At 37.7% G+C, this 24,468-nt stretch overlaps 7 protein-coding genes across 7 annotated transcripts; 3 read left to right on the top strand and 4 right to left on the bottom strand.

Moving 5' to 3' along the window:
* The first annotated feature begins 69 nt into the window (after positions 1-69).
* LOC110756001 (cytochrome P450 724B1) lies at positions 70-2,513 on the top strand. Its single transcript, XM_088250274.1, has 9 exons — positions 70-296; positions 376-700; positions 812-964; positions 1,129-1,368; positions 1,493-1,579; positions 1,685-1,763; positions 1,852-1,958; positions 2,047-2,171; positions 2,258-2,513. The coding sequence occupies exons 1-9, from the start codon at positions 70-72 to the stop codon at positions 2,358-2,360; spliced, it is 1,446 nt and encodes a 481-aa protein (XP_088106400.1). The 3' UTR covers positions 2,361-2,513.
* A 1,333-nt stretch (positions 2,514-3,846) lies between these two features.
* Positions 3,847-7,115, top strand: PBB2 (20S proteasome beta subunit PBB2). The gene is made up of 9 exons (XM_021957354.2): positions 3,847-4,005; positions 4,859-5,027; positions 5,151-5,292; positions 5,449-5,545; positions 5,693-5,762; positions 5,842-5,946; positions 6,153-6,251; positions 6,340-6,427; positions 6,799-7,115. The coding sequence occupies exons 2-9, from the start codon at positions 4,887-4,889 to the stop codon at positions 6,873-6,875; spliced, it is 819 nt and encodes a 272-aa protein (XP_021813046.1). The 5' UTR covers positions 3,847-4,005; positions 4,859-4,886; the 3' UTR covers positions 6,876-7,115.
* Positions 7,116-7,799: 684 nt separating this feature from the next.
* On the top strand, positions 7,800-9,964 carry GB2 (GTP-binding 2). Its single transcript, XM_021957333.2, has 6 exons — positions 7,800-8,007; positions 8,118-8,257; positions 8,705-8,787; positions 8,956-9,160; positions 9,274-9,342; positions 9,714-9,964. The coding sequence occupies exons 1-6, from the start codon at positions 7,962-7,964 to the stop codon at positions 9,801-9,803; spliced, it is 633 nt and encodes a 210-aa protein (XP_021813025.1). The 5' UTR covers positions 7,800-7,961; the 3' UTR covers positions 9,804-9,964.
* Positions 9,965-10,348: 384 nt separating this feature from the next.
* Positions 10,349-12,575, bottom strand: LOC110755892 (RNA-binding (RRM/RBD/RNP motifs) family protein). Its single transcript, XM_021957198.2, has 7 exons — positions 12,419-12,575; positions 11,999-12,273; positions 11,790-11,857; positions 11,568-11,657; positions 11,344-11,474; positions 10,732-10,884; positions 10,349-10,651 (listed from the first exon to the last, which is right to left on the bottom strand). Exons 2-7 carry the CDS (start codon positions 12,232-12,234, stop codon positions 10,634-10,636), a joined length of 696 nt encoding a protein of 231 aa, XP_021812890.1. The 5' UTR covers positions 12,235-12,273; positions 12,419-12,575; the 3' UTR covers positions 10,349-10,633.
* Positions 12,576-13,358: 783 nt separating this feature from the next.
* LOC110756769 (Pentatricopeptide repeat (PPR) superfamily protein) lies at positions 13,359-16,905 on the bottom strand. Its single transcript, XM_021958229.2, has 12 exons — positions 16,753-16,905; positions 16,350-16,654; positions 16,157-16,222; positions 15,948-16,045; positions 15,694-15,811; positions 15,395-15,601; positions 15,033-15,109; positions 14,684-14,777; positions 14,441-14,506; positions 14,265-14,342; positions 14,023-14,124; positions 13,359-13,826 (listed from the first exon to the last, which is right to left on the bottom strand). Exons 1-12 carry the CDS (start codon positions 16,775-16,777, stop codon positions 13,728-13,730), a joined length of 1,335 nt encoding a protein of 444 aa, XP_021813921.1. The 5' UTR covers positions 16,778-16,905; the 3' UTR covers positions 13,359-13,727.
* Positions 16,906-17,775: 870 nt separating this feature from the next.
* On the bottom strand, positions 17,776-18,830 carry LOC110756152 (uncharacterized). Its single transcript, XM_021957545.2, has one exon. It carries the CDS (start codon positions 18,488-18,490, stop codon positions 18,056-18,058), a length of 435 nt encoding a protein of 144 aa, XP_021813237.1. The 5' UTR covers positions 18,491-18,830; the 3' UTR covers positions 17,776-18,055.
* A 687-nt stretch (positions 18,831-19,517) lies between these two features.
* On the bottom strand, positions 19,518-23,897 carry LOC110756143 (E3 ubiquitin-protein ligase RGLG2). The gene is made up of 12 exons (XM_021957539.2): positions 23,456-23,897; positions 22,400-22,813; positions 22,210-22,294; positions 21,987-22,127; positions 21,784-21,894; positions 21,595-21,692; positions 21,013-21,092; positions 20,821-20,926; positions 20,584-20,711; positions 20,248-20,482; positions 19,954-20,010; positions 19,518-19,869 (listed from the first exon to the last, which is right to left on the bottom strand). The coding sequence occupies exons 2-12, from the start codon at positions 22,676-22,678 to the stop codon at positions 19,789-19,791; spliced, it is 1,401 nt and encodes a 466-aa protein (XP_021813231.2). The 5' UTR covers positions 22,679-22,813; positions 23,456-23,897; the 3' UTR covers positions 19,518-19,788.
* Positions 23,898-24,468: the final 571 nt, after the last annotated feature.

Here is a 24,468-nt window from a genome sequence, read left to right as displayed (position 1 = left end):
GTAAGGTGTAAGGGGGTAGAGTCACAAGTCAAATACTTTTGTTTAGAAAAAGAGAACAAATCAAACATCATGGTTGGTTTAGCACCTATTTTATTTGCTCTCCTGCTAGGAGGGCTACCCATATTGTTGGCTTGTATTCTTGTGCAAAAGTTCTCTGCAACACATGATCATCAAAATCCTGCTAAAAACTTGCCTCCTGGAAGCATGGGGTGGCCTTGGTTTGGAGAAACCCTTGACTTCCTTAAGCCTCATTATACTTACTCTGTGGGAAGCTTCTTGCAACAGCATTGCTCTAGGTGATCATTATTCTTCATTAATTTACAAAGTTTATTGATAATAGTTTTTTTATATGGTTTACTTTGGTCATTTATGCAGATATGGGAAGGTTTTTAAATCGCATCTATTTGGTTCACCAACCATAGTTTCATGTGACCTTGAGCTCAACATGTTTATTCTTCAGAATGAAGAGAAGCTATTCCAAGCCAGCTATCCCAAGGCCATCCATGGCATTCTTGGAAAGCATTCGTTACTCACTGTGTCCGGAGAGCTTCATAGAAAGCTTAGAAGCATTGCTGTCAGCTTCATTGCCAACTCTAAGTCGGCCCCCGATTTCCTTCACTGGGTTCAGAAGCTCTCAATCTCAATGATGGATTCATGGAATGGCTGCAAACAAGTCTCCTTCTACAAACAAGCTAAAGCTGTATGTACTACTCAGCCTTAATCTTCTTCTTAACCTGCTTCAATTATATTAGAAGTTTGATAATGCCTGACTCTGCCTGCCTGCATTTTGTGATTCAATTCAAACACACAGTTTACACTGAGTCTTATGGTGAAGCACCTTCTAAGTGTTAAACCAGAGGAGCCAGTAGCCTCAAGGATATTGCAAGACTTCGAAACCTACATGACAGGCTTTGTTTCTCTACCAGTAAATATCCCTGGGACCGCTTATGCCAAGGCTGTGAAGGTAATTACAGCACCTACCTACAACATATTATGCATATGCGGCAATAATATTCATTTGTCACACTAACGTTAAAGCAATTAACCATTTAAATTCTCAATCTGACAACATAAGCATCGCATGCCTCTCCTCTCCATATAAACATTATAATGACCTTTTTTCTTCAGGCTAGAGCAAGGCTGTCTTCCACTGTCAAAGAGATTATGGAAGAAAGACGAAAAGGGAATGTTAATAGAAACACAGAAGACTTCTTGGATGTGATATTATCAAAGCAGAGCCTAAACGATGAAGAAATTGTGAGCATTGTGTTGGACATAATGCTGGGAGGCTACGAGACAACCGCTACTCTTATGTCCTTGATTGTCTACTTTCTTGCCCATGCGCCTATTGCTTTCGACAAGTTAAAGGTAAACCAAACCCCTGTCCCCCTCAGCTGCTCTCTCTCTCTCACTCTCTCTCTCTCTCTCTACATGCATAAATCAGTGCATATGCCTAATATATACACACGTATCTTGTCCAAAATCTCTGCAGGAAGAACACCAGAGCATAAGGCAAAACAAAAAAGATGGGGAATTCTTGAACTGGGAAGATTACAAGAAAATGGATTTTTCCCACTATGTAATAATTTTCTTTCAAAGTTAGAGATTCTGTTCTGCTGGTTAATTATACTGTATATATATATATATATTATATGGAACAATGAAGGACTGAAAAAATCTGCAGGTTATATATGAAGCTATGAGATGTGGGAATGTAGTCAAATTTGTGCACAGGAAAGCTCTTGTCGACGTGAAATTTAAAGGTTAATTATTTTGTCTTTCTATTGCTTAATTAATTACATGACATAATGATTAAGATGTTTATGAACTATTGGATTATTGTTGGTGCAGAGTTGGTCATCCCATCAGGATGGAAGGTTCTTCCAATCTTTTCTGGGGCGCATTTGGATCAAGCTGTTCACGAAAATCCCACGGAGTTTGATCCTTGGAGATGGGCAGTATGTAGCTTCTGATTTTAATTTTTTGAATATCAATGGTGACAAATGTTTGAGATTTATTTATTTAATTATTTGTTTATATATGCAGGAAGATTACAAAGAAATGAGCAAAAAAGTGACAGTGTTTGGTGGGGGAGTGAGGCTCTGTCCTGGAGCAGAACTGGCTAAAGTAGTGATTGCATTCTTCCTTCATCATCTTGTCCTCAGTTATAGGTAACTTTTAATTTAATTTCCATGATCATGTTGTCTAATGTTTGATTATAATTATTAATTTCTGCTGCATGCACTTGCTGCACCAGATGGAAAACAAAACCAGATGAGTCTCCACTTGCTTACCCTTTCGTGCAATTCCGGAGAGGCTTGCAATTAGAGATTGAGCCAGCTGATGCAGCAGCTGCCTGAAACTACAAAGTAACCCCAATTGCAAATGATCTTTCTCTTTAATGGATTCATCTGAATGTACAAGGAAAGAACAAAAAAGGTCAATGCAATACTTGTAAAATATGTTCCATCCACCAAACCAAAGGCAGGCAGGCAGGCAATAATAGCTTAAAGTCTAATACAAACAAGGTTGCGATTACATGATTGATCCCTTCTTTTTTATGTAATTGCATTTCATATTATTCAATAAGAAATCTAGTTTTGTATATCTTCTCTACATTTTTTTATAATATAATTACTAGTTTCCTTATTTACCTGTAAAATCGACACAATAATAGAAGTAATAAATGTCAAATGACCTACATAAAACTCGTGGACTAAATCCAATGACAACTAATCGTTTTGGACCTAACCTAGATCTAAGAAGCCCTTTAAACTATAAGAGGGAAGGGGATTTCTCACACACACTATCAAAGTGTCATGGAAGTTCAAACTTAAAACAACTAGTTTACAAGTCAAAGCAATTTTCCACTTAACCTTTACATTTTATTTCTTAATTCCCGTCCACATGAATAGTTATTGTTTTTTATTTTTTTATTTTTATAGCCAAAACCCACCTCTAATTTATTCTTTTTTTTTTCTTTTTTTTTTTTTGTCTGAACCATGAGTTGGTCCTGGATGGGCCCAATTATGGGTGGCACCTTTAAGCCTTAACCACAACCCAGACTAATCCCCACTCACATCGGGTCGGCCCGTAAGGGGTAAAATGTTGGCTAAAGTGGTGACTCCGTACGAGAGCAGGGATCGAACCCCTGACCTCTCTTAAGGAATGAGAGTGCCGAACCACTCACACCAATCACCTTGGTTTAATTTATTCTTCTTTGACTATATAGATAGGGTAAAAAATGTTGTGTTGTTTAGTCACATGGATTATGTGGTTCACATTTTTACAAGTGAATAGTGAAGTGAGTTTAAAACCCCGAATTTGATTATGTAAAATGGGGAAGAATCCCGTAGTCATGTGGCGGAGCCATTTTAGGCCTAGAGGGGATACGTTTCTTTCGACAATCCCTTATATTATTATTATTTTTAAATAAGTGATATCCTTATAATTTTTAAATTAGTTATTTTTTTTATTATAAACATAAACGATATTTGAGAAGGAGGATTCGAACACTCCCTTTGCATGGGTAAAATACTCTTAACCATTCGAACTACAAATTCATTGTATTTTTCTAATTAATCATAAACGAACGGTGAAAATGATTCTTAATTTTAGTAAGAGGAGTGCCCCTTACTAAATAAAATTAAGATTAAAATTTTAAAACCAAAAAGTGCATGTTATGTAGCTAATTAGAGATGGGAAAACGACATTGTATTTGTTAAGGTCGGTTTTGTGTCGTTCAATATTATGGGCTTACTGGGCTCGGTTGGGCCACATCAGGACGAAAGGCCCAGACTGTACCACTACTTGTCGGACAAGTTTTTCAGGTTCGTCTTCTCTATTCCCCTCACCTTCTCACTTTCCTTTATTTTCGTTTCGTTTCGTTTCGTTTGACAGTCTCAGTCTCCCACATAAACCCTGTGGAACTCCACCACCCATCTCTTCCTTCCAATCGGATTTGCTTCTCCGCGGATCAACCTTTCGGCATCCCAACGCCTACCAGTAAGCAAAATTTCAAATTTAGCTAATTAGAGGTCTTTTCCCCATTTTTCTTCTAAATATCAATTAGAGCTATTTTAAATTTCCTGTGTTATTTAGCTTGCGTTATAGTATGAAATGAAGAAGATCTGATTCTGCGAGGTCTTCTTTGGTACTGGAATGTTGCTTGAACGGGAGGTTTCTTCAAAAAAAATTATTGTACTTGTGATTTTGCACGCAATTTGTTTGATTAAATGCGTAAGAGTAACTATTTTGTTTTAGTTTGTTTATAAATCGTATAGATGAAGTGGAATATTTTTGGTTTGATTCTTATTTTGGGTTAGCCATAGGATACGATTCTGAAAATTTTGGGTTTTGTACTCTTATGAGTTGTTGGTCATTTTTGTGTGCTGCTCCTTTTGTTACATAAATTTGGTTGTCAATAGTTTACAAAACGGGGTCATGGGACATCTGTCTGTACTTAATGCATGAGATTTTGTTGAATCAGTTATGTTTTGCATTATTTTTATTGCCGTGTTCTAGAGTCCAACCATTGTATTAGATATCTTTCAGTCACTTTTTGCTGCTATTTTCTGTCTTAATTTGCATCTTCCTGTCTCAATATTCTTGATCTCTCCCTGTCATGGTTCCAAATTAGATATATTAACTTAGGCAAGTAATCTGCTGGTGCTCTTTTCCAATCCGTGTTCATACATTCTCCATAGTTTTTGTTCATTTTTCCATTGCAGACAAAGCAATTTGCATGCATTGTATTTCAGTCTGACTTTTTTCCATAAAATAGTTTTTGACTAGCTTTAGGGTTTGGAACATTTGAACATTTCTCTATTAAACTTCTATGTGTTAAATGGTTTTGCAGGTTTAACTTCAAACTTAAAGAAAAAAAGATGTCTCAGGCGGCGATAGATGTTCCCAAGGGTGGATTTAGTTTTGATCTTTGTCGTAGAAACGACATGCTTGCAAAGAAGGGGGTTCAGCAACCATCTTATAGGAAGACGGGAACCACCATCGTCGGTTTGATTTTTCAGGTACAACTGCTTTCTAATATTTAATTGGCAATTGTTTTTCCACCCAAATTTATTCTATTTTCGAAAAAAAGAAAAAGGTTAAGCTTTAAATTTTGTAATTTTCCTTTCTAATTCCTTCTTCAGGATGGTGTCATTCTTGGAGCTGATACCAGGGCCACGGAAGGACCCATTGTTTGTGATAAGAATTGTGAAAAGATCCATTATATGGCACCCAATATTTATTGCTGTGGGGCTGGAACTGCTGCTGATACGGAGGCTGTTACAGGTAAATGTTAGGATTGTTGTTAGTGTGTTAATGTTTGTATATGTCTGTTAAGTATCGCATGAAGTTCATGAACAAGCAGGTGAAGGGTGCTAAATAATTTTCGTGCCATAGACCATCATACCTAATCGGTTGCTCTTGCTTTCTTTGGATTTCTAGACATGGTCAGCTCACAGCTGCAACTGCATCGGTACCATACTGGTCGTGAATCACGGGTTGTTACAGCCTTGACCTTGCTCAAGAAACACCTTTTCAGGTACAGTTTTATCACTTTCCAGGACTGCTCTGCAATTATTAGCTTTGAAAAAGGGAAAGAGGGTGGAGGGAGGGGACTTTAAATTGCAGGAGTAAGCTGTATGCATTTATACACATTTTGATTCTAACTGCCACATATATTGTCCAGTTACCAAGGTCATGTGTCGGCTGCTTTGGTGCTCGGGGGGGTTGATGTCACTGGACCCCATCTACATACTGTAAGATTTTTGGATGTGATATGGATTTTTTTTTGGAGATTGCATGATCTGATGCCAACACCAATGCTTTATATCGCAGATATATCCCCATGGATCAACTGACACACTGCCATTTGCTACGATGGGCTCTGGTTCTCTTGCTGCGATGGCCATATTTGAGTCTAAGTACAAAGAAGGCCTCACTGTAAGTTAGCGTCATATGAATTGAAAAGCATCCCCTTTGTTGTATGGTACTATGAATCTGTGGTTACAAATAATGGACAACCCAAATTACTGTTTGCATCTCATTAGTATTCTATGACATGATTAGTAGTAACATCCACAGTGGATATCTGGTTCATATATTTAGGTTTAGGGCCTCTTAAATTTGGTTTTGTTACTTTGATGCAGAGGGATGAAGGCATAAAGCTCGTAACCGAAGCAATATGCTCTGGCATTTTTAATGACTTGGGAAGTGGAAGCAACGTTGATGTTTGTGTAATAACTAAGGTTTGTTGTTTGTCATTAGTATTCACCATTTTCTAGAATACTATTTTCATGTTAATGCAAATTCTTTTGTAAATTTGTATTGGCTCAGGGACACAAGGAATACCTGAGGAACCACTTGTCGCCCACACCTCGTACTTATGTCAGTGCGAAAGACTATACATTCTCCAAGAAAACTGGTTAGGAACACACCTCTTTTACTTTGCTTTTGTATCATTCAACCACAGATTGCCTGATCACTCTTATGCCGTACTTGTTTTGCATATCATAAACCTAGCATCATTTTATGTTGTCTGTCATATATGAGAAGATTCATGCCACCATAGGCGGTGTATTGGTAAGTGTTTGTTGTGCAGCTGCTATGTCGCATAATTTGTTCACATCCGTAGTGTGTCTTTTTTTTCTTTCTTCTTTCTGTATCTTCCCTGTGGAAAGGTTTAATCAAAGATTCATCCAACTCTAGGACCTAACTTAGAAAAAGAAAAGAGTGAAACTACAAATGGAGTTAGTGAAACTTTTTCTGAACTTGTAGTGTTTTCTTTGGTTGCAGAGGTTCTCTTAACGAAGATCATTCCATTGACCGAGAAGGTGGAAGTGATAGAAGCAGGCGATGCAATGGAAGAGTGAAATCGCTCCACTCCACTGGGAGGGAGCATGGGAATGTTCCATGTATTCAGTTTTCAGTGTAAAACCTCAGCGACTTGATCCCAACTTGTTATGGGTTTGCTTATTCCATTTGGATTTGACATTTTTATACAGACTTTGCGCTAACTATTTTGTTTGTTGGGAATTCATTAAGAATTATTAGAGCATCTTACAGACTTTTAAGCTGGTTGATTATATTACAGATATTGTATGTTCCGTGCTTGTTTTGTGAGGTATTTTCTGCTTTGTAGGTTTGATTGGATAATGTTGAGGGTTAAAGGCCTACCTCGATTGATTTAAATTTGAAGGAGTTTTTCTTTGGTTTGTGAATTTCAAGCAAAATTCGCTTGTTAAGGAAACGGCTTGATAAACGGAATATGTTTCCATTCTTTTCATTCATGTAACCAATTTCATACGTCTCCCCCTGAGCCTCTAGCCTTCAATTAAAAGGAAGATATTTATCCTTTATTTTTTCAGTCTTGACGCTAAATATGGCTCATATGGGGGCTGCGGAACGAGGAGAAATACCGTATCACATTATAATTTCTCTGAATTTAATATTTGAGGTATTAAACAAAATTAAAAATTTAGTAACTCAAGAAGATTATATATCGTTAAAATCTTTGATTCCAATGATAAGAGGGTTTACTTATGAATAGAATTGTTGATAAACAACAATAACAAGCCCAAAACAGAAAGTAATGATAATGAATAAATAAAGTAAAAGAAGTTTACGTATGTATTGTAAACTAGTTGTAGGAAGCATATCCTCTCCTGAATCATCATTGTCATCTCATGAAGCAAAGCAAACACTGGCGTGTCGGTGATATAAACGTCACAGCATCAATTAAGTTTGAGTTAATTAATTAATTAATTATATATAAGAGACACCAGAAATTAATATTAGGCGGGCAAAGTCAGAAATATAGTCCGTACGTAAAACAAACTAAAACCAGCAAAGCAAAGCTAACCAAAAAGAGAAAGTTTAGAGCGAGAGAGAGAGAGAGAAAGACAGCGAGGAGAATCATCTTCTTCCTCCTTCTTCCTCGATACGACAGCGTACTAACCATGTCTTACGACTATCTCTTCAAGTACATCATCATCGGCGACACAGGTTCCAATTATTGAAATCCCTAGCTTTCTGATTTTATTTTTCATTTTTGAGAATTGTAAATTGAGAATTGAGTAATGAAACCAATTGGGTTTTGGTGTGGGACGGTGCAGGTGTAGGAAAATCATGCTTGCTCTTGCAATTCACGGACAAGAGGTTCCAGCCTGTGCATGATCTCACCATTGGCGTCGAGTTCGGCGCTCGAATGGTCACCATCGACGGTCGTCCTGTCAAGCTCCAGATTTGGGACACCGTAATTTAAATTTCCTTTCTTTCTTCTGCTCTGTTTGGTCATGTTATTTGGTTTCAAGATTTCATATTATTGCTTTCTGTTAATCTAATTGGATGTGCCTGTAAATTTAACAAAAGAACCTATCTAAACTTTAGAGTTTAGGACTTGATACTAGTAAATTGGTGAAGTGAGATTCTGATATGTCCTATTTGGTGTTGTAATTTTGAATAAAATCCCATTTTGCATTGTAAACTCACAACTACTTCATGATTCTACCTCTATGCTATTGGGCTTTACTTTTCTTTTGCGCATTATTTTGTTTTGAGGGCAACTGCTGAGATATTTCCTGGGACATAATCAAGCAGATGGTCTTAATATATCTTAATTCTAGTAATGTTACAACATTTATTGCTGTAATTTAGTGGTCCAGTGAATATTCTTAAGCAAGGTTCCTTGGTTTTATTTCAGGCTGGGCAAGAATCTTTCAGATCCATCACTAGATCTTACTACAGAGGAGCAGCTGGAGCACTTCTGGTTTATGACATAACCAGGTGGGTGGCTTTGAATTGTGTGTTTGCATAATAGTGTGTCAGCGTTCGTGTGCGTTTGCCTAACTGGAGCCCTACCGATGCCTATGTCTGTTTTCAACTTTTCCACAATTCTCTATATGTTACCTCAACCAAAGACGGAAAAGTTATTAAAGTTGTTTTGTTCTCCAGGAGAGAGACATTTAATCATCTCGCAAGCTGGCTGGAGGATGCCCGGCAGCATGCAAATCCCAACATGACAATCATGCTCATAGGGAACAAGTCTGACCTCGCTCATAGAAGGGCTGTCAGTAAAGAGGAAGGAGAGCAATTTGCAAAGGAGAATGGGCTTTTATTCTTGGAGGCATCTGCAAGAACAGCTCAAAATGTTGAGGAGGTGATATAACTCAACCAATTCAAACCAGGACTCTATTTCACTGTTTTGTATGTGTTATTTATGGTCGGAATGATGTATTTTAGTATGTCTAAACTGATGAACGTACTTTTCAGGCCTTCATAAAGACTGCTGCAAAGATTCTTCAGAATATTCAGGACGGCGTGTTTGATGTGTCTAATGAGGTAACTGTTTAGTCATTTTGTTGAGGGAAATTGTAAGCTTTAGGAGTTGGGACATGATTTTAAATCCCATTTCTTTTCTGACATATCATATTGGTGAAGAGAGTGCGTGAAAAATTAACATTATAAACACCATGCATGAATTTTCACTAATTGCATACTCGGCTTGCTTTATGTGATCTCCTTACCGGTAATTAACATACTGGATGATCTGACCATAGAAAATGCGACAATGTAGCTTCTACCTAACACGGATATCATGCATATTGGCTGGTCCAGAAAACTTTGGAGTCTCTTTGCACTGAGAAATCTGAAATGTAATCTGTCAAATGAGGAAAAAAAATTCGAAACTAATATTTTAGTGATGTTTGCAGTCATCTGGCATCAAGGTTGGATATGGACGACCCCAAGGTCCATCAGGCTCAAATGGAGCTGTTGCTCAGAGAGGCGGATGTTGCAGCTAAATAGAACAGAAATAGGCTCTGTATTCAATCCATTTGTGCAAATTATCTTCATTCTCCAACATCTGTGCTTTGAACATACTCTTTCAACAATCATGTTACTTAGTGAAAACATTTGAATGTATAGAATCTAAAGTTCTTGGATAGATTTGATTTTCCTTTCAGGGATTCGTCTCTTTTCAATGCTGAAATATTTTTCAACAGTTTATGTAGCTATTCTTTTTGTTTATTTGTCTGTCTAATTTCCACTAATGCGATGGCTGGCATGTTTTGTTGATAGTGAATTTGTTCTGTTCTTGTACAACATTCACAACTGAAAGAAAACAAAGAAGTAGCCTGCGGCTTCAAATTAAAAAAAACAAATAATATTCATCGTAAATCGCATAGTACCAAAGGATGACCAAGGGAACTAAGCTGAAACGACATGGCAAAATTAAATCACGGTCAGAGGAAAAGACTGATTTTCGTAAACATGCCGGGGAGGCGAGGAACATCAACCATGAAAAGGTCCTTTATATGCTAAGGAGATCGAGATTCAAGACAGTGAGGAACATCAACCATGAAAAGATCCTTTATATGATTTGTCCATCTAACTCAAACGAAAAGCATCATATAAGATAAATACAGATACAAGTATCTTTCACACGGTTCATATTGTGTGATTTTGTGATCCTGGTTCAAACCATATACAGATTAGTTCCAGCTAGATCAGTGACAAAATTGGGAAAGACCACTCAAATCTCAAACACAGGCAGGCACTCCAGAGATCCAGACGATGTCCTTGGTTTACAGCAGCTCCACTTTAAGTATGCCAATCATTAAAAAGTTGAGCACTAAGAACCACCAAATACCTGCAAATGGAGTTACAGGCAAGTATTAAGTGACAGATAAGGAAAAATATATGGTTGCATATTAAACAACCGATGCTCACCCCTGCAAGTATATCTTTCGAGAGCCGAGGTCTGATTTCAGCAGCATTATCTGCAACAGGTGTCTTCTGTCGGAACCGGCGAATTACCTCCCGTTTTGGCTGGCTAACAGGGAGATCAGGCTTTAGTCCTGGATCTTCTTCGACCTTTTGCTTCTGTTAAAGAAGATGAAACAAATTATATGGAATTACCTAGCTATGTGTAAAGGGAACCAGTTCAAAGTTGTTTATTTTGCTAAACATTTTGATGAAAAGGAGTCCTAGAAGACGAATTATTTGAGCAATACACAGTGATAGATCATATTTGCAGACTTCAATGGGTAAGTGAAGAGTGAAGAAGCAGATAACTCCATCTACTAATGCAAACTAACGTTATTTTACATTTGAGAAATATGACATAAAAACGTGAAGTTATACAGTAATAGCTAATTCATATAGTCTAGCCCGAAAGAGGAAGGAAAAAACTTGGAGTAATTGGAACAAGAGAAAATGGTGATGGGATGGCTGCATTGAAAAATATTCCTCTCCTACTTGTTTCATCAAATGATCACTTTTTTTTTTTATATAATAGAAACGTACAAATAATCAGTGTTCAAAGAATATTTGAAAATATACCTTTTTCAATCTTTCTTCTATGCAACTCAAAGCACGGGACTTATCAACTTTAGAGAGATAGAAATCCCGCTCCCTCTTAGCAGCAGATATTTCTAAAGCTAGTTTTTGCTCCCGAGTGGCTTTCTTGTAAGCTGCAATGTAAACATTGTCAATTCAGTAACGTGTAACAATGATGAAGCTCCATGACAATAAGCAAGGGAAAACAAATCATTAAGTGTCTGTACCAATCTCTTCAGTAAGATCATCCCACTTGAATTTACTTAAATACTTGATATTCCAAAGATCGTAGTAGAAAGATGACCTCTTCCTCCCACCTAAACACGAAGGAAACAGGCAGGCAGTACAAAACTTTTAGACAAGAAATACAAGCAGAGCGCACACATATACTAAGCAAGCTGTAAGAAGTAAAATACTCAAGCCAAAGATTTCAATTTATATATAATTACCTATCTGTTCACCATTTAACATATTAGCAACTCTCTTAGCAACCCTTTTGTCAGAAAATTCAACCCACCTGCAGGTGCAGATAAGGACAATCAAATTATCATAGGCCAGTAATAACAATGTAATGGGTCTCTATAGAAGTAAATTGAGAAATCAAATAGCTAGATACCAATTGCATTTTACATATCAATATGAAGAGATTATGACATACCCTTCTGAAAAGTTTTGCCTTTGAAATTTACCAGCTCGGATGTTATGTACTTGAGCAGAAGGGTCTTGAGGTGTAAGATAAACCCTTTGTATCTCTCCAAACTGAGAGAGCATCTGACGAAGTGTTGAAGGATCCATGCGAGGAGGAATCCGACCCAAGTAGCAAACCCCACGCTTCTCATCCTTCCCGCCTTCCTTCACCAATTTCTTCTTTTTACTCTTTCTCGTGATATCCATGCCCACCTTCCCACCCTGATACCTATATCTGCTTAAACCCTAAAACACCGAAAACAAACACAAAAACAAAATTTAAAGCCTGCATCAATCTGTAATTTTTCAGATTAATTATAGCATATATAGAAAATGCTAGTAAAATATTTTTGCTACATTATTAATTATGGATTTAGGGTATGTAAAGTACCAGAAGAAAGAGAGCGGCGAAACGACTGAGGCCGGTGAAGCTCTTGCTCTGCTCTCTCGGTCTCTGAGGCGGCTCACAATCTTCCTACTTCGTAGGACGGCTTCTTCTTCCTTTCGAGTTTTGCCAACATCCGACGTACCGTTTTACCTCTCTCTTATTTAATTACTCCAACGGCCCATTGGTCCCAAACAATGCGATTCGAGCTTTCATGCCGGTTTGGGCCGGATAGGTTTTTATTAATATTACTATTTTTTAAACCAAATGGCCCCAAGCAATGCGATTCGAGCTTTCATGCCGGTTTGGGCCAGATAGGTTTTTATTATTATTATTATTATTTTTTAAAATAAGCACAATTCTAGTGTAATGGAGTGTGGGATCAAACTCGAGTACAAAGAGGCTAACACATTGCTTAAGCCAATACCCACATTTGCAATAACCCTTTATTCAGTAACGCAGAAAGAAAGTTTAACATTTTAGATTTCCACTTGTATTGATCAGAATTTTTTTGTTTGAGAAGAGAATTGATCAGATTTTTTTTTTTGGGTGAAAACCAAGGTATCCCCCACGCAATTGCGGGGACTAGCTCTCGAGGTACTGTCGGGCGCAAAGCGGGGACCTCTCTCAACAAAGTTTGCTCTATTCGCAAGCGCCTGGGATCGAACCCAGGACCTCTTGTTTAAAGAATCCAAGCCCCTTCCACTTGGACCAACTCCTGTTGGTGAATTGATCAGATTTTAAGAGCTGATAATAACCCTATTTTTCTTTTTAATACAAGTAAAAGCTAATAATAATGTTTACTATTTGTTTGTGCAAACATCAACTCGTGATCAAGGAATTTCATCAACTACCGATGGATGTGTGACTTCTAGTTTTCAGCCTAACTTGAGAAATAATTAAAACTGAAAGAACTCGGAGTTCAGAACAGGCCCTGAAATCAGTATGACAGTAAAGGCCATAGCTTGGTTCGTCACTGCCATGGCCAGGCTCAACCTAAACTATTTTATTAAAAGTTTTATGCAAAACAAAAAGAAACAAATAAATTAAACTTCGTTATTTTTTCATTTCTGGTAAATAAAAAAAAACTTGAGCCCATTCCAAGACTTCTGCGGGAAGCCACAACATGCAAACTGTTGAAACGCCCGAGTTCATAACCAAGCCTCACTGAAATCCACCCTATGGTATCCTGACTTTTGATACCAGGAACACTTGCTCTAAACGATGACTCTTTCCTCCAAAACATCAATAATGCTAGTTGAACGATAAAAATCCATGAGAACTAACTACTCCTTGGAGTAACTTTCGTCATCATTTATCTGGAAGGTCGTCTGGGTCCCCTTCTTGCGAGAAAATCATCGTAAGTCCGCGTAACCACTAACAGTCGTGGATCATCCCCGGGAATCTCACGTTTCTGCAATTTTGGAAACAGAAATTAAGGAATATTTGTCAAAACCCACAAAAATAAAAAGACTCTAGAGCTTTGATTAGATTCACAAGCATTTGCATGTATGATGTATCTATTGGTAAAACATTGAATTGATCAACTAAAAAATGTAAATCAGAGATGAACGATACTGTTACTAATGCGTCATAAGGCAGAGACTCACTTTTAAGCCCTTGTAATATGCTTCTACAGCAGGAAATTGAGGAATTATATTACGAGCTTGCATCAAGTCCCATATATAGTTGGCAACAGCATAACCTCCAGTCTGCAAAAAAGTATTAAACTTTTCTAATAAAACAGTCCAAACTAATTCAGAATGCATCGAGAACCAGGAGAGAGAGAGAACTATCCCATTCATTTAGAACCTAAAGAACTCTTAAGTTAGAAGAGGAATTGTTTGCAAACCTCGTCACCAGCAGCTGCAAGGAGAAGATCACTCCCCATTTTTGGGCTCAAATAAAAGTTCCGGGAAGTCATATTTACCTGCGTTGGATGAAACCATAAAATGAGTTGTACACAGCCCTCATCTAAAATATAAAAAATTGACTAAGAAATTAAGAGCTGCAAGCACCCAACCATACCAATGTTTCTTGGGCAATTTGCATTCCCTTGGGTGTATGCCCAATCATGGCTCCCTCCACAAGCGTCTACAAAACATATTGGGTATAATAGTGAATCTCCCTATTAGCTAATCAACGATACAGTGATATTTTAGAAATCAGATTGTCTAAAACCAAGCACATTTTCTCACTTACTAGTCGTTAATTATAAAGAAATAAACTGCTGTTTCATGAAACAAATATTGTGTTTATTTTCGAACTCACCGTATATAATTCTACTGCGGGAAGATTTCCTGACTTCATATAGTCGTCAAACGTCTTAAGACCACGGTCAATGTCCCCAGACTGTAGATAGCACCTGAATATAAATGATAGCAGTGAACACAACTTGGACACAAGAGAACGAATTGAGGTCATATTAGGGAATGATTCAGATAAAGCCTTCTTACTTAAATACGTAGTGCACTCCAATCCAAATTGGATTGAAAGGCTTTTAAAATCTATGTATACAAATAATAGTTCACATCTAACCATGCATTCATATATGAAGATTCATAGCTCATTTGAACAATGTTTAAGTAAAAACTTAAGTTTGTAATCAACAATTATTTACCTCATCTTTTGCATCACAATAAAGAGGTCAGGAGTTTTTCCATCTTTCTCTAGCATCTCCAAAAGAGCTTCCATCACCTAGCACAATTAACAGAATCCAAGATACGAATTAAAAATCAGTGGGTTGCCCATACGTGTACTAAGGACATAAATTCAGCTTTTATGGCAAAGGGAAATAGCATGGGACTCTTACTAGCACCCTGAACTTTGGTGCTAGCTGTTCAGGCATATAGATATGGGCAGTGCCCAATAACAACCCCCCCCCCCCAAAAAAAAAGAAAAGAAAGGGAGGATGGGTACAAACTACAAACTGGTTTCTTTAGTGGTATTGAGCTGAGGAAAAATAGAGATGTGAGATATTACCTCTACATTCCTGAGTTCTGCACAAGCATGAAGCGCAGCATGATACACGGTTAGTTGCCTATTCAAAAATCCACGCCTACGAGCATATTCAGCAGTGGGCATATTATATAACTCTTCTTCTGTTATGTCCATCATTACATTTTCAGCAGTCATACTTGATTCTTCAACCGATGTCCACTCTTTTGACCTTTCAACAAACTCTATAATCTTATTGCAAAAGGGGAATATTAGAGAACTCTTAAGAATAATAAAATAAAACTTACTTGAAAGCACATGGAAAAGAAAGATTAGATAATTACTTTGGTGCCAAAATCATCTGGTAAGGGTGTCTTGTTCCTAAGTGCGGTTATAAGTGCTGCATAGCAGAACTTGTTTAATCCAAGACCAGCAGCGGTCATGTCACGGACAATTGCATACCTGTAACAACAGTGCAATGCAGATTAATAGCATGAGGTCAAATTCACCATTGTAATAATGAAACACATAGTTATCAGGATAAGATTTACGGATTAAAAGAACAAGGAAAAACCAGAGCATAAAAGAAGAAGCATACACTCGATCTAAATGGCCAGTAGCTGCACATGCATTGAGTAGACACATGTAAGTTTGCACCTTCGGTTTCACGTCAAACTTCTTCATATCTTCCAAAATCTTTGATTTTAAAAGGAAAGGAAAAATAAAATACATCATGCATACCAATATTCCCTAGTAAATGATATGACTGGGGTTTATAATTTATAAATAGAAGGTAAAAAACCGCACCTGAATAGCTTTGTCAGAGTGCTTGCACTTCCCACACAATGTGATCAAAATGTTATATGAATTAACCTATAATTTTAAAAGAATAGTTAAAAAACACAAACTAATAAACACCCATACTTGCATTTCCCCATAAAATGAAATGAAAATGTTGATACTCTCTAAGCTTGAAAAACGAAAAAAAAAAGTGGCATACATCAGGGGCCAAGCCCATGGTTTTCATTTGATCAGCGAAATAGAAAGCGTCCTGCAAGCTAGAGCCTTTCATGGTGCCCAATATTAGGGATTTGAAGGTGTCCTGGTCCGGCTGCACCCCATCGAGCATCATATCATCATACACATCCCTCAGCAAGAAATGCCTTCTCTGAGCATTCAGAGAATTCAAGACCGTATTGTACTCCGACAAGTTGCTCGCGTAGTTTCTCTTCACGTATTCTTCTGTTGACGCCGCAGCCAAGTATCGCCGACCCAGCGCTCGCAGCAGCACCGGCCTACACTGACCTGCACCGTAATTTAGCAATAACCTTTAAAAAAATCTAACGAAATGAAAAATTAGAGCTTTCTAGCCATGGAGGAAAAGGGTGTAGCAGTAGCAATACCAGTAATGGATTGGAGAAGCCTCATGGTGTCGCTGTTGCTGACTCGCTGTGTCTCTGTGCGAGTGAAAGTTTCTCTCCTTCTAAACCCCAAAGGCCCAAACCCTTCCCTTTCGCTGCCTTCTTTCCTTCCTTCCACTCTGCCTTCCTGATTCACTGCCTTTAAGGTGGAACGCACCGTTTCGATGCTCCGTGGGCTATAGGAGGGCCATGAAGCCCAAACACCGAGCTTAAAATAAAAAGCAAGCAGAGCCATGAGAAGCCCAATTAGATAAATATATCCTTTATTACACAAGTGATACTGAAGAAAGGGGAATTCGAACACAGGACATTGGATGCACGAATAACTGCTCTTAACCACTTGAAGAACTAAAGTATGTAAAGTTTGTTCATAATGCCCATATGTTAAATAAAGTATCAAATAATGCTAAACTAACCTCTCCACACGTGCTTCTGTGCCTGTGAGAGTTTTTTTTTTTTAAATTTAAAATTTATTTTAGAAATAAAGATAATGAGTAGTTGTGTTCCTCATTTGATTAATAATTTCAATTCTTAATGTTTGCATTAATTAAGGACATTTTTTAGTATTTTAAATGTTTTACCATTCTCTACTTTTGCTTTATATATATATATATATATATATATATATATATATATATATAATATCACGTTGATGAATTGAATGCTCGAGTCCAAGTCATTTACATAAAGGGTTGTATTGGTCCTGGCGGTCGTCCAGACATAGCAATTACCATAACCTACAACTCCCACCTGTTCTGTCCTTCATATTTAAAGCTTATCTTCATTCATTTAGATTTCATTATAGTTGGTTGTGAACTTGTGATTAAGTTCCAATTGCCAATGTCCCTTCTGTTCTGTCCTACCGACATTAAACAGTCTTATAATTACTTGTGCGATCAAAAATTTCGTGTAATAATCTGAATTGCACCATACTAACTTAACCGTGTTATTTTTATGTGAATCAGTGAGTAGTTGGATAGTGAGAGCCATTTCTCTGAGATTCAGTTTTTGGCAATAAAAATATACAGGCAATCTTATTCAGAGGAAGGAGAACAGAGATGATGATTGCCACCGGAGGTTATGTGTTCGAATTCCCTCCTTTTAAATTTCTAGGAGAGTAAGCAAAGAAAAGGACAAGAACCCATCTTTAGACAATTCTCACATGCATTGTCCCACAGAAAAACAAGCAATATGTGACCTAAAAAGCTAGAAAATAAAAAACCGACCAATATTAGAGAACATAAATATAATTCTTAAATTTCTTTCTGCAGAAACCGCATCCATATTAAGCAATATTTGTTGTTGGGATTGGGAGGGTGTAGCTTGGAGGCAAGACAGCCTTGTGAAGGCACTTCAACGAGCTGGGATTGACTTGAAGGAACAAGTAGTTGCCAGCAAAAAGATCACCAAAGTGGCCTTGCCCTTCCTTGAATCTCTGCAACACTTTAGCATATGAAGCTCTGAGAGCAGAGATCAACCTAATTTTCCTCCTCAAGAACAAGAGCCTCTTCAAGCTTGGAACTTTGAGCTTGAATGATCTCCTCCTCCTAATACGAACCTTTCTGAATCTGAACTTGCACCAACTAGTAATCCTTGATCTCGCCAACACTTTCACTCTTCCATAATCAAAATCATCATCAAGTTCAAGCCCATCTTGATCATCATCATGCTTGAGTCTTTGGTATGCAGGGAGCTTGGCAGAGGAGGATGAGGTCGTCATTTCAATATTTGGGTTGAGAGAGAGAGAGAGAGAGAGCTAGTTGTTGAACTTGAAATATTTGGTTTGGATATGCCAATGCAGAATGGTGTCTGTTGAGTATGAGTAGTTGGTCTTCTGAGCTAATAATTATGTGAGGGAAGGGATAGTTGGTTCGGGGGAAGATGTCGAGTGCATTAAATGAAACAAAGAAAGTGGGTAAGGATTGTTGCTGGTGGTAGACGTGCGTTGCAAATTACTTTTGCTTGTTCCTTTCTTATAATATCCAAGCAAAATAAACAATTGAAAATAGATCATGATTCATGAGCAGTAAAATAAAAGGATGGAAAAATAACATTTACCATAAGTTAACAGGTTAGGATTTTTGTTTTTGTTTTTTTAACCTTTTCTATTAAGAGGGTCAATAATATACTAACACACTACACGGATTCTAGGACTCGAACCCAAAACTTTACCTGAATGAGTAAATACTCGGTCCTTTGTAAAAATTAATATAAGGCACCATTAACAAGTCGGATGAGAATTTCACATCATATAAATACGACGCAACATAAATAAAATAAAAAATGAAACGTTTGTCAAGTCTATTTACGTATCATAGAAAGCAGATCATCATCAGGTGAAGTTGATGACAAGCACGCGCCACGGAAAGCCTCAAGATGAGCCATTTTCAAGCAATAGGCTAACCAGTGCCATAGCACAGAAAGAAGCACATGCTTTAACAAGTTAAGAGACGTACCACCTCCTCTTTTTTCAGGTTTCAATCCACATCCACCGATTGAACACTAAACACGTGAAACCTTTTAATTCCATAACCAAGTTTTTTCAGGTATTCCCGCAAGCCATACCCCAATGCCATGGACTTTTGCCAAGCTTCTGCTATAAGCAAGCAGCAACAATCTAATCACGGGTCATGTGGGTCATGGGTCGTGGACCACCATCTACAACAATTCAATCGCAGTGGAAAAATGGACCACGACCACCCATCTACTCCTTACTCGAACAAGAAAACGACCAGCAACAACCCAACTACAAAATGTACAGATTTCATTTCCTTTTCTTATTTTCTCTTTTCAAACAAAAATAATATTTTTTTCAAAAAGCCTCACTCACTAGAGCATCCTCGCATCTGGATTATGAACATCATCATATATTGAATGCGGCCAAACCTAAGATCCTGATCAACTAAGCATTCAATTACAAAGAAAGAATGTACTGATCGGAAAAGAAACCAAAACAAAAAATAAAAAGAATGTCAGCCAACACCAATGAATATCTAATATGGGCAAAGCATGTCGTCCTTAATAGAGTTTTATTCTCGTCTGGATTGCGCTTCGGCATATTGGGCACGATTGAAGGTCCTGTCCACATTCGCAACATGTCTGCACCAAAAAGATGAATTAAGAAAATGGTATCGTCCCAATTCACCTCCAAAATATTTGAGAAACATTATCATTCAAATGTACCTGATGCCCACACCCAAAGGCCATGTCTTTTGGATTCGTAAGGCAAATGGGGCAAACCTGTCCAACACCGTATAAAACGTTAACCCACAAGAGTGTTGCAAACCCATAAATGAGCAAAAAGCTTCAACCAAGTCATAGATCACAGACAATCAACCGTCGGATTCCAAGGTAATTCAAACATACCAAATGAAAATCACATACGAAAATGGGGACAACATGTGTATCACACAGGCTTTTGACTTGATGAACAAAAACAAACAAACCATCAACTTAAAAATATGTTCGCTCGCATACCTGATTATCATAGGTAGAACTGGGAGCAGGTGGAGCTGTACCAACGGAAGTGCTATCTTCATAATAAGGAGGAACACTTGGCTCAAAACTGGTAGATTGGGAAGGTTTTGAGCTGTTGAAAGATGGAGAACTATAACTTGTCGAACGGGAAGGTTTTGAGCTGCTGAAAGATGACGCTGGTAACACAGATGGTGGGGGGAGAGGAACCCTCTGGGGAGAATCGCCGATCCTACCACTGCCCATTTAAGAAGAAGAAAATATATATATATAAATAAATTATGTAAACAGAGGTATTCAAAAGCTTTCAGATATGAGAAATACAGAGAACATTCTTACCCCAATATATTAAGCTCTATTGTTGCTTTGTACTGTGAAGGAATTTCCATCAAGGCTGCTAGAGCAAATTCGGTCTCCTTTCTTGATGGTGGCATGTTCTTTGACATAATTTCCGTAAAATTCACAAACTACAAACAACAAAAGAAATGTGTTTTCCAATTAAGTATTCTCCAATAATCATAAACAAATGATCACGAGTAACATAAACAAAAACATATTATAATGCTAACAACTTACTTGGAAATTATCAAATGCCCGAGCAGGAATATTGTCATCAAATTCCTTCATCATGTCCCAGGGCCCATCTCCAACACCAACTAGTACAATTGATAGAGGGAACTTGCTGTGATAAAGGAAAAAAAATTGTACAACATAAAAAATGGTTGGCCAAACAAGCACCTAATATTAAGGAAAAATTACCACTCTCACCTTGCTGCAACAATGGCGTCGACTGTCTTCTGCTCCTGTGGACTTAGCTTGCCACGGTCAGTATCTACACTTCTAGTTACCTGAGGAAAATCTCACATTAAGTCAGATAATATCTTGAGAAAACTTGAGATTACAATAGAACATTGCCACTTCCAAGCCATCATAAAACAGAGCAAGGATGAGAAAGCCCGTTTAAGAATAGATGTGTCCAGCAACATGTAATTTCATACAGAGTTGAGCCTAGGAGCTAGTGCAGGCACCACTAAGAGATCTTCAGTGGATGCTATTTATTTTGCATGACCAGCATGTCTGAACCGTGCTAGACCTTAAAACCAAACAGATACTTTCCCGCCAAAAGAAAAAACCAAAAAGGCAAAGAAGTTTCATATTAGACAAATTTAAAAGCATTTTACTCTATCTGGATTTGAGATTTTCAATAATGACAGCAAAGTAGTGCAATGGTTTTCTGTTGGATTAGTCACACGCATTTTCCAATTTTCACAGAAAATCTGAAGCATGGCCAGCATGCTCGACCCTCTAGTTGCATACTCAACTAAATAAAACAAAATTAAGGCAAGATACCTGGCCATCTGCAATTATCAACAGGACATGGTACTGGCCACCACTCTCCTCGACAATAGTCATGGCCTGTTCAATCACAGGTGCAAATGAAGTTGGTCCTGCCAAACCGATCAATAACAATGTAAGACAACTGATTAGCTGATATAGCGACCACTTCAAGAAATAAGTAGTTAGCAAGTGAACTAAAACCTGCAAGCCGTAGCTGAGGAACAATTTCCCTGTAGCGAGTCAATACTTCCTCAAATCCATTGCAATATCTATCATAGTAGAAACTAAAGACATCTTGATCATGGGTTGACGCTGCAAAGCGAAAAAATAATGCTTGTCATCCCCGTCTTACAAAGAACAAGATCTTAGAGAAACAAAATGACAGTATACAACTAAACAATTACCGTCTCCAAAGCCGAAACAGGGAATGAGGTTATCCTCATCAAAAGCAGCCAAGGTTTTTCCAATAATGGATATGGCATGCTCATAGGGATTTTGAACATTCCCAATGTGATGCAAGCTTTTTCTGTTGAATGACTTCGATCCTATTAACAAAACCAATTTCAGCACAGCACGTTCCATTGCAACACATACCATATACAGTAAATTAGTTTATTAGGGGTTAACCTGTCCACTCATTGCTCTTTGTGAAATCAATACCGACGATAAGATTGGAAGACTCAAGACCAGCACGTGCAAGAGCTTCAGTCACCTACAAAGATTGCAGTTGAGTCAACATAATTGACCATGGTAGATAGGTAAGAAACTTGAACCAGAAAAAGGAAAGCTTGCAGAAGATAAAGCGTAGTAATCTTACCTCCTCTAGGGATTTGTAACTATCAGAAATTATTGAATATTTCCTCTCCAAGGTAGGACGAGTTGCCCGAGCACCACCACCATAATCCTGCGATGAGGGATAGTAAGGCTGTGATGGTGCTGGATAGGCTTGCTGGGGTGCTGGATAGCTTTGACTTTCTTGAGCATATGGTGATTGAACATATGGCGATGGAACTTGAGGATAGCTCCACGATGAAGAAGTAGAACGAGAAGATGAATTCTGCCTAAAACTCCCCTCCTTTGAACTTCTCCCACCCATTAACTCAACTCTATTAACCACAAAATCGAAAAAGACAGAAACAAAAAACCTCAACTTTAATCCAAGCAAACCCTCTTTCCCTTCCTTCGCAACAATGCAGGCCACAAAATCAACCAAACCAGTCTAAATCCGCACCTACAAGGCAGTCACAATAAAACCCAGAAAACGAAAAGTTGGAATTCAATTCTGGTAGTCGTATATATATACACTAAAAAAGAAATACAGATAGGGAAGGCTGCGGATATGGAAGGGTCCAAGAAAGTTCGTAATTGGCTTGCAAAACAAATAAAAGACCAAAGAAACGGAGTTGGACACGACTCATTCATCACCGACTTAAAGTGGCCTACTCTGTTAAGTTTCCTATTTTGGCAGATAAAGCCAAGTGGCTTCTACACGGATCCATCCACAAAAAGCAACCATCTAAAATTACACAGACGACCAACCAAGCCGACCAAAATACCAAAACAAAACCTATCAAATCAAGGGGCTTCAATTCAATTACTTGCTTGTTAAGAGCAGAAATAGAAATTGAAATCGTCATAATAAAAATAAATTCAGGAACAAGAACAAGAAAACTACTACACAAATTCATATAATACCCTGAACCAAATCAGAGCGACATTGTCGAAGATCTAATCTGGTAAAAATCCGGTACCGATCAAAGAAAAAGCCTAATTTCCAAAACTTGCAAAGTAACGGCTACAAATTTGAAAGAGATATTAACAAGGGTGCAGCAATTGAAGCAACAAGAAGTTGAGAGATGTCGATCGTACGTACCTGTGTTCAAAGAAGAAGGTGTCTGAAGCATGGTGAAGAAGAGTGGCCCCAAGTCTTGCAGTGGCGACGGGAGTTGCTTTAAATAAACTGAATTGAACCAGTGGATCTAATTCAAATTATTGATAGGCATTAAAATAATATTGGTTAAGAAAGTGGGCAACCTTCATGTCTACTTTTTCTGGGTTTTTCTTTTGATTTTAAAAAGGAATATTTGCTTTCTTCTGATGAGACTGAGATCAGAAAGAATCAGAGAGAAATCGGGGTCTCAGCACATGGAAGGTTCGGGGAAATTGAGCAACGCAATAATAGCTGTTGCTGTTTCTTGCTTCGCTTTCTTTTTCTTTTATTAAAAAAAAAAAAAAACAAATATTTTTTCTGCAATTTGAATTTCAAGTTGAGTAATGTAAAATGGATGATGATGAGGATGAAGAAAAAGATTTTGCTTGTTGGCGCTTGTTTGGCTGCGCTGCGACTGTGACCTCACATCCTCCTAACTTCCTAACCTCATATGTTACATGTGTTATCCCTCGGTCAACGACTTCAGATGTATATCTTCCCTTCATATTTTGGGGTCAAATGATCAAATCCTCCATCAGAATTTTGTAGCGGCAAAATGAGAACAACTTTACTATTTGTTTTTTAATAAGAGAGTTGTCGTGCTAAGTTTCGATCATCATGATTGGTTAAATTAATCAAGTCATCCAAAATTGCCCTCGTTTGAGAAGAAATTTGACTTATAGATACGCAAATTAATCACGACATGACTTTTTTGAGAGTGAGGATTCGTTTGGGAGTGCTTCTTCCCAAAGTGCTTATGCCAATAGTAGCGCTTTTACAAAGAAGTAGTGTGTCTTTTGGATGTCACATTTAAAAGTGCTTTTACACTACATAAAAGCGCTTTTGATGTTTTGTTGAGTGTTTGGATGACATAGTAAAAGCGCTTTTAAAAGTACTTTTAAAAGTACTTTTAAAAAATTTAAAGAATCTCAAAATATTATAATAAACATAGAAAA

The sequence above is a fragment of the Prunus avium genome, chromosome 3 (genome assembly GCF_965620075.1).
Source record: "Prunus avium chromosome 3, drPruAviu1.hap1.1, whole genome shotgun sequence".
NCBI lineage: Eukaryota > Viridiplantae > Streptophyta > Magnoliopsida > Rosales > Rosaceae > Prunus > Prunus avium.
Note: the sequence above shows the minus strand (reverse complement) of the source record. Positions and strands in the feature narration are given on the sequence as shown.

Coding starts and splice junctions, on each gene's coding strand:
- LOC110756143 (XM_021957539.2), bottom strand. CDS start 22,678: ATGGGTGGGAGAAGTTCAAAGGAGGGGAGTTTTAGGCAGAATTCATCT. Junction 21,693..21,783: donor TCCTCAGCTACGGCTTGCAG/GTTTTAGTTCAC, acceptor TCGGTTTGGCAG/GACCAACTTCATTTGCACCT. Junction 20,927..21,012: donor GACGCCATTGTTGCAGCAAG/GTGAGAGTGGTA, acceptor CCTTTATCACAG/CAAGTTCCCTCTATCAATTG.
- LOC110755892 (XM_021957198.2), bottom strand. CDS start 12,234: ATGGATATCACGAGAAAGAGTAAAAAGAAGAAATTGGTGAAGGAAGGC. Junction 11,475..11,567: donor TGATCTTACTGAAGAGATTG/GTACAGACACTT, acceptor TTTACATTGCAG/CTTACAAGAAAGCCACTCGG. Junction 10,885..11,343: donor TAGAAGAAAGATTGAAAAAG/GTATATTTTCAA, acceptor CTTCTTTAACAG/AAGCAAAAGGTCGAAGAAGA.
- PBB2 (XM_021957354.2), top strand. CDS start 4,887: ATGTCTCAGGCGGCGATAGATGTTCCCAAGGGTGGATTTAGTTTTGAT. Junction 5,028..5,150: donor TCGTCGGTTTGATTTTTCAG/GTACAACTGCTT, acceptor TTCCTTCTTCAG/GATGGTGTCATTCTTGGAGC. Junction 5,763..5,841: donor CTGGACCCCATCTACATACT/GTAAGATTTTTG, acceptor TTTATATCGCAG/ATATATCCCCATGGATCAAC.
- LOC110756001 (XM_088250274.1), top strand. CDS start 70: ATGGTTGGTTTAGCACCTATTTTATTTGCTCTCCTGCTAGGAGGGCTA. Junction 1,764..1,851: donor TGTCGACGTGAAATTTAAAG/GTTAATTATTTT, acceptor TTGTTGGTGCAG/AGTTGGTCATCCCATCAGGA. Junction 1,959..2,046: donor TTGATCCTTGGAGATGGGCA/GTATGTAGCTTC, acceptor TTATATATGCAG/GAAGATTACAAAGAAATGAG.
- LOC110756152 (XM_021957545.2), bottom strand. CDS start 18,490: ATGACGACCTCATCCTCCTCTGCCAAGCTCCCTGCATACCAAAGACTC.
- GB2 (XM_021957333.2), top strand. CDS start 7,962: ATGTCTTACGACTATCTCTTCAAGTACATCATCATCGGCGACACAG. Junction 8,008..8,117: donor CATCATCATCGGCGACACAG/GTTCCAATTATT, acceptor GGGACGGTGCAG/GTGTAGGAAAATCATGCTTG. Junction 9,161..9,273: donor CAGCTCAAAATGTTGAGGAG/GTGATATAACTC, acceptor CGTACTTTTCAG/GCCTTCATAAAGACTGCTGC.
- LOC110756769 (XM_021958229.2), bottom strand. CDS start 16,777: ATGAGGCTTCTCCAATCCATTACTG. Junction 15,602..15,693: donor CAGATGATTTTGGCACCAAA/GTAATTATCTAA, acceptor TTTTGCAATAAG/ATTATAGAGTTTGTTGAAAG. Junction 14,125..14,264: donor TTGCAGCTGCTGGTGACGAG/GTTTGCAAACAA, acceptor ACTTTTTTGCAG/ACTGGAGGTTATGCTGTTGC.